This window comes from Nerophis ophidion, linkage group LG22 (assembly GCF_033978795.1).
Source record: "Nerophis ophidion isolate RoL-2023_Sa linkage group LG22, RoL_Noph_v1.0, whole genome shotgun sequence".
NCBI classification, from domain to species: Eukaryota; Metazoa; Chordata; class Actinopteri; order Syngnathiformes; family Syngnathidae; genus Nerophis; species Nerophis ophidion.
The window spans coordinates 6,399,461-6,409,964 of NC_084632.1; the positions used below are offsets into that span (position 1 = coordinate 6,399,461).

The 10,504-nt window shown below is 41.1% G+C and overlaps 1 protein-coding gene across 4 annotated transcripts in view; it reads right to left on the bottom strand.

Annotated features, from left to right (window-relative positions):
- arhgef18b (rho/rac guanine nucleotide exchange factor (GEF) 18b) overlaps positions 1-10,504 on the bottom strand; it is a 128,716-nt gene that overhangs the window by 15,726 nt on the left and 102,486 nt on the right. For all 4 annotated transcript variants that reach the window (XM_061883132.1, XM_061883131.1, XM_061883130.1 and 1 more), the window contains 6 exons: positions 10,393-10,504; positions 9,964-10,079; positions 6,900-6,968; positions 6,716-6,763; positions 4,488-4,769; positions 4,261-4,410 (listed from right to left, as the gene is read on the bottom strand). The exon at positions 10,393-10,504 is cut by the window's right edge and continues 14 nt beyond it. In XM_061883132.1, the coding sequence (XP_061739116.1) occupies positions 4,261-4,410; positions 4,488-4,769; positions 6,716-6,763; positions 6,900-6,968; positions 9,964-10,079; positions 10,393-10,504 (777 nt within the window). The remainder of the gene's footprint in view (positions 1-4,260; positions 4,411-4,487; positions 4,770-6,715; positions 6,764-6,899; positions 6,969-9,963; positions 10,080-10,392) is intronic.

Consider the following 10,504-nt stretch of genomic DNA (forward strand, 5'->3'; position numbering starts at 1 on the left):
GGACCGGCCTTGAAATCAGCGACAGGTGCGTAGATGGCCCACCTGGGCCTTGTTATCTAATCACCTGTCGCTCTGTTATAAGCAGCAGCCAGGAGGAGAGACAGGGTTGGGGCTGGAGCCAGAGGGCGAATGAGGACGAAAGAGAAAAAGACAATTGCTGGAAAGCAACTGAGAGACTAATTGAAAAAAAAAAAAATATTTCAACCCTATAACAGGCTCTTATGTCGGTGCTTGGTGGTCTGAAGAACCCCCGGGAGGGCAAGCCCAACACTAACCAATAATAAATAAATTACTTCTTACCATTAACGCAACGCAACGTCTTGAACATAAAAATGCATGAGAATGTTTTATATTTTGAATGTTATTTTTAACACTATGATTACAATTGGAATTATTCATTACTTATCGTGTTAAGCAATGTCAGCTCAGATTTATCCGAGAGCCAGATGCAGTCATCAAAAGAGCCACATCTGGCTCTAGAGCCATAGGCTCCCTACCCCTGTTCTAAACCTTTTTTCAGTGATGTACCCCCATTGAACATTTTTTTAATTCAAGTACCCCCTAATCACAGCAAAACATTTTTGGTTGAAAAAAAAAGATAAAGAAATAAAATACAGCACTATGTCATCAGTTTCTGGTTTATTTAATTTTATAACGGTGCAAAATATTGCTCATTTGTAGTGGTCTTTCTTGAACTATTTGGAAAAAAAGATATAAAAATAACTAAAAACTTTTTGAAAAATAAACTAGTGATTCAATTATAAATAAAGATTTCTACACATAAAAGTAATCAACTTAAAATGCCCTCTTTGGGGATTGTAATAGAGATCCATATGGATTCATGAACTTAATTCTAAAAATGTCTTCACAAAAAAATTAATCTTTAACATCAATATTATTGGAACATCCATCCAACCATTTTCTACCGCTTATTCCCTTTGGGGTCGCGGGGGGCGCTGGTGCCTATATCAGCTACAAATGGGCGGAAGGCGGTTTACACCCTGGACAAGTCGCCACCTCATCTCAGGGCCAACACAGATAGACAGACAACATTCACACTCACATTCACACACTAGGGCCAATTTAGTGTTGCCAATCAACCTATCCCCAGGTGCATGTCTTTGGAACATGTCCACAAAAAATCTAGCTGTCAACACTGAATATTGCATTGTTGTATTTTTTTTTTCACAGTTTATAAACTTACATTCATATTTTGTTGAAGTATTATTCAATAATTGTTGCTATTTTTAAAATATTTTTAAAAAAATCTGACGTATCCCTTGGCATACCTTCAAGTACCCCCATTTGAGAACCACTGTTCTAAATAACAAAGACTTAATTTAGAGTTATTTTGTTAGGGGCTAGGGTCAGGGTTAGAGGGTTAGGGTTATAATAAGGCCATGCCGGATAAGTCATTAATAAGAACTTAATGACTAGTTAAGAGCCAATATGTTACTAATTTGCATGTTAATAAGCACCTATATTAATGGTGAATATGTTCCCCATACTGAAGTGTTAGCATGTTTTTTTTACTGGTGCACAAAATGAACCGTGCATGAACATCACCTTCTTCAAACAACAAAACCAACACAGTGCATAAACTCACAACAAATTACACACATGCAAATCAATCAGCTGTTGCCGTATCCGTAATACGCCGATAGGGAGAAGTTTGTATTTACACGATGAGTCGGGTGTGTTTTGACCTCCGCCGAACTCCTGAGGCCGACTCACCGAACCCCTAGGGTTCGATCGAACCCTGGTTAAGAACCACTGGGCTAATATGTGGAAAAATATTTTGTTCTTCTAAAATTTAGTGGGTGTGACTTATATACTGGTGCGCTCTATAGTCAGGAAGATACAGTACCGTATTTTTCGGAGTATAAATCGCTCCGGAGTATACTTCGCACCGGCCGAAAATGCATAATAAAGAAGGAAAAAAACATATAAGTGGCACTATAGTATAAGTCGCATTTTTGGGGGAAATTTATTTGATAAAACCCAACAACAAGAATAGACATTTAAAATGATAAATGGGTTGTACTTGTATAGCGCTTTTCTACCTTCAAGGTACTCAAAGCGCTTTGACACTACTTCCACATTTACCCATTCACACACACATTCACACACTGATGGAGGGAGCTGCCATGCAAGGCGCCAACCAGCACCCATCAGGAGCAAGGGTGAAGTGTCTTGCTCACGACACAACGGACGTGACGAGGTTGGTACTAGGTGGGATTTGAACCAGGGACCCTCGGGTTGCGCACGGCCACTCTCCCACTGCGCCACGCCGGAAGGCAACTTAAAATAAATAAAGAACAGTGAACAACAGGCTGAATAAGTGTACGTTATATGAGGCATGGGAGGTTGTGTGTGGGGTTAGTGAGTCCCAACTATCGTCTATAAAATGCACACAAAGAACCGTTTGCACCTTCTCTTGTGACTGGCGGGCGGTCAGCGCCATAAAGCTGAGCGGGTCCCTGGGTAAATGGGGTGCGGACAACCAACAGGACGGACTAAGTTCAACCGCCCAGTAAGGCAATTAGTCTAGGACAGGGGTGCCCATTACGTCGATCGCGATCGACTGGTCGATCTCGGAGGGTGTGTCAGTCGATCTCAAGCCAGGCATTAAAAAATATACATAAAAATGAGCAATCATCAATCATACCAGGACTTCACTTTCGTCAGTTGTTTGACATTCTCGGGACCCGAGGATCTTGTGAGATGACGCTGGCTGCTGCGAGCTCTTATTTAAGAAAAAAATCACTAACAGGGCGGACGCAGAGAAACACATTTTATTTCTAGAGACTCCGTACCTGCTGTCAAAACTCTAAAGACCGACTGCACAGTTCCTGTCTTCACCATAAAAGACCTGTTTCATCCTGCCTGTGCTAACAAAATAAGAGTCTCAGAAAGCTAGCGTGCACAAGCTAGCAAGCTACGGAGTTTGATGCCAATGTATTTCTCCCCCGCCCTCAGCGACCGCTTTCTCACTTGCTTGCCCACCCGCACACTCACTGACGTCGCTCACCTGCTGCCAGACATTAAAGGGCCACACACATATGCTACTCTCATAACAAAGTGTTTGAAAACGAGTATACAAGTTGGACAAATGAGATGCCAAATCCGACCACTTTCATGTGGTATTGGACAGAAAGGAGGACTTTTTTTTTCCTCCATTTGAAAATGCGGACGTTATCAGCACCACTGTCTGATTCCAATCAATGCAAGTCATCAGAATCAAATACACCAACTTATATTCTTGTCTTCATGAAAGAAAGGAATCTATGTGTGTTAAACATGCTTGTATTATCATTAAACACCATTAACTTGTTAACAAAAATGTATTTTTCATAAATAAATAAATATAAATTATAAATAGGAATGAGGTAGATCTCCTCGACTTGGTCAATTGAAAAGTAGCTCACCTGCAGAAAAAGTGTGAGCGCCCCTGGTCTAGGAGAAGGATCTCTGATATAAAATACCCCTTCCAACCCGTACCAAGCCAGCGTGGAAGGTGTAGGCTAATAACCAGCATGAAAAGTACGCCAAATGGCAGAAACATGCTGAGGCTTTCGTCCAGCAGTGGACTGACAACGGCTGATGATGATATGAGGCATAAATAACCAACTGAGAAGGTGCCTGGTATGTTAACCTAACATATTATGGTAAGAGTCATTCAAATAACGATAACATATAGAACATGCTATATGTTTACCAAATAATCTGTCACTCCTAATCGATAAATCCCATGGAATTTTCTTCCTCGATGTCGCTTCTAAACAACTCTGCCAACTCCAAAGGTATGCGCCGCTTCCTCTTGTCGTTTTCTGCTGCATATTTCACTACGTCCGGCTGGTAATCTGCAGTACATGATTTCCTTTTCGGTGCTATTTTTGTTCAGCCCTTCTCAGTTTTTATAAGTTACCGCCAACGATGAAGTGATCCATTGTAATAGCTACGGCAGTAGCATATAGCAGTTAGCATTCCATGACCCACAATGCACTTCTGCCATAACCCCCCCCCCGCCAAATTCTTATTGGTTGACGTGTGTGTGACGATTGCATACATTTTCTTCGTCTCTTCTGCGAATGAGATAAATAATATTATTTGATATTTTGCGGCAATGTGTTAATAATTTCACACATAAGTCGCTCCGGAGTATATGTCGCACCCCCGGCCAAACTATGAAAAAAACTGCGACTTATAGTCCGAAAAATACGGTAATTAACAGCGATAAAGGAGGGGATACTGCACTACCTCGATGGTTTTCCTCTTGATCTTCTTCTGGTGTTCCAGGCGTTCCTTCTCCTTCTCAACAGCCCGGGTGGATTCTCTCAGCCTCTCCAGGTCCTGTTGGTAGGTCTCCCTTTGCCTCTCCAGCTCCACCCTCTCTTCTGCCAGACGCTCCTGCATCCAATTTTCTTTTAATACAACTGAAGTGCCAGTCACAGAAACACACCAACTGCCTGGTCTGACCACTGTACCTCCAAGCGCCTGCACTCCTCTTCCCTGTGCCACAGCCTGGCCTCTGTGGCCTCCACTTGCTGGCGGTGCCTGGCGCGCTCCTTCTCCCAGCGCTGCTGCTCCTGCCGATGCTGAGACTGCAGTTTGTGGAAGCTGGCGAGCTCCTCTCTCTGCAGGGCCAGCGTCCGCTGCTTCTCCTGCTCCAGGAGCACGTTGCCGCGGTGGCGGCCGGGCAGGGAGGCTCGCTCCGTCAGCGAGACACGCTGCAGCTCCATGTGGCTGTCCTGCTGCGATATGATGGCCTGACCGCAGATAGTAGACAAAAAACTGCTTCGTCGAATAGAAATGGAGGAACACTCAAAGATGCACTCGCTGGACACACATTAGGTACACCTGCACAGTCCAATGACATCCGCATAGGACTTTACCGAGGCGATAATGGCACATATTCACTATTGTGTACCCTCTTTGCAGTGGTTTACAATTGCAATCCATTATAAAAAATATCCATCCATCCATCCATCTTCTTCCGCTTAATGTTTTTATAAACTATTATAAAAATAGTGGTGTAAAATACTTTTCATTTTTCTTGTACTGGATCTTTTTTCTGTTTTAGACGTGTACGTGATGTGTGTGTCGGGTAAGTGTATATACACTTAACTACAAAATACAAAACCAGTGAAGTTGGCACGTTGTGTAAGTCTTAAATAAAAACAAACTACAAATCCTTTTTCAATTTAAATTCAATTTAATAGACTGCAAAGACAAGATACTTAATGTTCAACCTGAGAAACTTATTTTTTTTTTTTTGCAAATAATGATTAACTTACAATTCAATGGCGGCAACACATTGCAAAAAAGTTGCCTTTTTACCACTGTGTTACATGGCCTTTCCTTTTAACAAGACTCTGTAAAGGTTTGGGAACTGAGGAGACACATTTTAGAAGTGGAATTCTTTCCCATTCTTGATTGATGTACAACTTAAGTTGTTCAACAGTCCGGGGTCTCTGTTGTGGTATTTAAGGCTTCATATTGCAGCACATATTTTCAATGAGAGACAGGTTTGGACTACAAGCAGGCCAGTCTAGTACCCGCACTCTTTTACTACGAAGCCACGCTGTTGTAACATGCGGCTTGCCATTGTCTTGCTGAAATAAGCAGGGGCGTCCATGATAACGTTGCTTGGATGACAACATATGTTGCTCCAAAACCTGTATGTACCTTTCAGCATTAATGGTGCCTTCACAGATGTGTATGGCCACTAATACATCCCCATACCATCACAGATGCTGCCTTTTACACTTTGCGCCTATAACAATCCAGATGGTTCTTTTCCTCTTTGTTCCGGAGAACACGACGTCCACAGTTTCCAAAGACAATTTGAAAATTGGACTCGTCAGACCACGGAACAGTTTTCCACTTTGCATCAGTCCAACTTAGATGAGATCGGGCCGAGTGAATCCGGCTGCTTTTCTGGGTGTTGTTGATAAATGGCTTTTCGCTTTGCATAGTAGAGTTTTAACTTGCACTTACAGATGTAGCAACGAACTGTAGTTACCTACAGTGGTTTTCTGAAGTGTTCCGGAGCCCAATTGGTGATATCCTTTACACACTGATGTTGGTTTTTGATGCAGTACCCCCTGAGGGATCAAAGTCACGGGCATTGCTGCTTACGTGCGGTGATTTCTCCAGATTCTCTGAACATTTTGATGATATTACAGACCGTTGATGGTGAAATACCTAAATTCCTTGCAATAGCTCGTTGAAAAATGTCGTTCTTAAAATGTTGGACAATTTGCTCAGGCATTTGTTGACAAAGTGGTGACGCTCGCCCCATCCTTGTTTGTGAATGACTGAGCATTTGAGGGAAGCTGCTTTTATACACAATCATGGCATGCACCTGTTCCCAATTAGCCTGTTCACCTGTGGGATGTTCCAAATAAGTGTTTGATGAGCATTCCTCAACTTTAGCAGTCTTTTTTTCCCCACTTGTGACAGCTTTTTTGAAACATTTTGCAAGCATCAAATTCCAAATGAGCTAATATTTGCAAAAAATAATAAAGTTTACCACTTCGAAATTTATTTATCTTGTCTTTGCAGTCTATTCAATTGAATATAAGTTGAAAAGGATTTGCAAATCATTGTATTCTCTTTTTATTTACCATTTAATCAACGTGACAACTTCATTGCTTTTGGGTTTGGTACAAATATAAACAAAACATAAAAGTTGGCTCAGGTGTCATGTTACCTGCAGACTGTAGAGCCTTTGAGAAAGCATTAGTACTCGGTCAAAGAACTGGAATGGAAACAGAGAAGATTATCCTAACTTTAAGAGGGCTGCCATCATAATAACATAACACATTACACCTTGTAAGTACATAATCTGCAAGGCGATATGTCAACAAGTGATGGATCAAAGGAGTGGAGCTAACCTCTGCCTCAGGGAAGGAGCTGCACCAGATCCGGTTCCATCTGGTTGGAGTGCGGCAGCTTTCGTTGACCTAAACAACATTAGCCATAAACAATCAAAATCCACAAATGCAAGAATGTACGAGTATTTATAAAGCAAGAACAAGCCTTTAGAAAAGCGGTATCTAAACATCCCCAAAAATTGAAGGACGCTCAAACCACTTTGATAAGTTTTACATACAAAAAATTATACAATGTAGGTCAATCAATATATGCTTGACCATTTAAACAAACAAACAAAAAAAAATATCATAAATTCTGGACTATAAGCCGCTACATTTTTCTAATGCTTTGAACACCACGGCTTATAAAACTTATGGATTTGCCTTCTCTGAAGGCCTTCATGCAAATAGTTTTCATGTAACGCATGCAAAGACACTTAAATAGTGTTAGTTTTGTGCCATGGCGCCATCTTTTGGACGGGTACATTTACTGCAGGTGCTGCTGGGTGAATGGGAGTTCCTGCTGTTTAAAATTCTGAACCGGAAGTAGAGGTGCCATTCCGTTTTCTAATCTTCAATAGCGTTTCTACTCATATGGAATCTTCTTTCATCACTCCGAGCAACGTTTGTAAGCTTTACAATATAACTAAAATAATTCTGACTTACTAAACCGTCCCGTGTGTGATGTCTGTAGGGGTCTTTTCAGGCATTTTTATACGTGCTATCATAATGGAATGAAGCAAACGTCGTTAGCATTAGCTAATATGCTAACACATTTCCGAGTGTCTGTTTTAGGGTTATTAATTTAACGTATTTTTCGGACTATAAGTCGTAGTTTTTTTTCAGTTTGGCCGGGGGTGCGACTGATACTCAGGAGCGACTTATGTGTGAAATTATTAACACATTACCGTAAAATATCATATAATATTATTTAGCTCATTCACGTAAGAGACTAGACTTATAAGATTTCATGGGATTTATCGATTAGGAGTGACAGATTGTTTGGTAAACATATAGCATGTTGTATATGTTATAGTTATTTGAATGACTCTTACCATAATATGTTAGGTTAACATAGCAGGCACCTTCTCAGTTGGTTATTTATGCGTCATATAACGTACACTTATTCAGCCTGTTGTTCACTATTCTTTATTTATTTTAAATTGCCTTTCAAATGTCTGTTCTTGTTGTTGGGTTTTATCAAATAAATGTCCCCCCAAAAATGCGACTCCTACTCCAGTGCGACTTATATATATGTTTTTTTCCTTCTTTATTATGCATTTTCGGCAGGTGCGACTTATACGCCGGAGCGACTTATACTCCTAAAAATACGGTACAATGGCACTCTTTTTGCATTGTTTCAGTTTCACAAATTCCTCAGTAAATTCACCGAAACGTCACCATGGAGTTATTGAGTCTGTTAAGCTGATTGGAGAGCTAGCTTGCGCAGTCAGTGGATCCATGACAATGACTTCTGTTTTGTTTGATCAACTGTTTTACTGCCGTGTTAGAGACACTGTTTGGAAACAATTAAGGTATGTAAATAAACATTTACAAAATCTTTCAGTGTAAATAATTCATTTCACAACATATCTGCGGCTTATAGTTCGGTGCGGCTAATATATGGAAAACGTTTTTTTTTCTTTCCTAAAACTCAGTGGGTGCGCACTACCTCAGTATTCTTCTTCCTCCAAACACGACGAGTTGAGTTTATACCAAAAAGTTCTATTTTGGTTTCATCTGACCACATGACATTCTCCCAATCCTCTGCTGTATCATCCATGTATCCATTTTGGTATAAACTCAACTCGTCCTGTTTGGAGGAAGAAGAATACTGAGTTGCATCCCAAGAACACCAGACCTACTGTGAAGCATGGGGGTGGAAACATCATGCTTTGGGGCTGTTTTTCTGCTAAGGGGACAGGACGATTGATCCGTGTTAAGGAAAGAATGAATGGGGCCATGTATCGGGAGATTTTGAGCCAAAACCTCCTTCCATCAGTGAGAGCTTTGAATGATTGACCAAATACTTATTTTCCACCATAATTTACAAATAAATTCTTTAAAATTCCTTCAATGTGAATTCCTGGATTTTTTTTTTCACATTCTGTCTCTCACAGTTTAAGTGTACCATCAAACAAACGCCATGGGAACATCGCCCCATGGAGTTACAAATTCCGATGAGTAACAGATTTCGGTAAAACAGCGGTGCCAAAATCGGCGGAATTCCGCGGAAAATTCCCATCCCTGAAAGCTCTCACTGATGGAAGGAGGTTTTGGCTCAAAATCTCACGATAAATGGCCCCATTCATTCTTTCCTTAACACGGATCAATCGTCCTGTCCCCTTAGGAGAAAAACAGCCCCAAAGCATGATGTTTCCACCCCCATGCTTCACAGTAGGTTTGGTGTTCTTGGGATGCAACTCAGTATTCTTCTTCCTCCAAACACGACGAGTTAAGTTTATACCAAAAAGTTCTATTTTGGTTTCATCTGACCACATGACATTCTCCCAATCCTCTGCTGTATCATCCATGTATCCATTTTGGTATAAACTCAACTGGTCGTGTTTGGAGGAAGAAGAATACTGAGTTGCATCCCAAGAACACCATACCTACTGTGAAGCATGGGGGTGGAAACATCATGCTTTGGGGCTGTTTTTCTGCTAAGGGGACAGGACGATTGATCCGTGTTAAGGAAAGAATGAATGGGGCCATGTATCGTGAGATTTTGAGCCAAAACCTCCTTCCATCAGTGAGAGCTTTGAATGGTTGACCAAATACTTATTTTCCACCATAATTTACAAATAAATTATTTAAAATTCCTACAATGTGAATTCCTGGATTTTTTTTTCACATTCTGTCTCTCACAGTTGAAGTGTACCTATGATGCAAATTACAGACCTCTGTCATCATTTTAAGTGGGAGAACTTGCACAATCTAAATACTTTTTGCCCCACTGTATGTTTGTGTCAAAATTTTAGGCCAACATTTTTTTTTCCTAATGCGGCCCCCAAGTCAAAAACTGTGGACACTCCTAAACTACACCACGACCTTCATGTGTGTGTTTTCTGTTTTTCAGTCCTACCGTCTGCTCCAGAGTCCGGCTGCCACACAGATCTTTGAGCTGAGGGTCGGAGCTGGCCCGCTGGCTTCGGTCTCGGTTTCTGGACTCGCCAGAAAAGTTGTTCTTGAAACTGCCATCTGGCAGAGGAACACCAGCAGCCACATACACAAACAATTACACACACACACACACACACACAAAAAAAAAAAAACAGTGAGACCAAACAGAGCAGAAAACATCAACATTAACAACCACACACAAAGATAACACAAGTCATACAGTGACTATGAAAGTATTCATGCCCATAACAAATGTCAAACAGCAAATGCAAGGTTTTTTGGAGGAGGGAAATATCATTTTTATTAATAATTCATAGTTTATTTGTGGCACTTAGAAGCACGACCCATTAGATGGGAGGTTTCTTCAGGACATGCAGTGTACTGGACTCACTGGTGGTGAGGATGCTGTCGTAGCCCCCAAAGGTGTCTGCTCTCCTAGGAAGCAGTCCAGAGCCGCTCTCTTCATTCTGCATCTCCTCCCTTATTCCAGATTGGAGCAAATT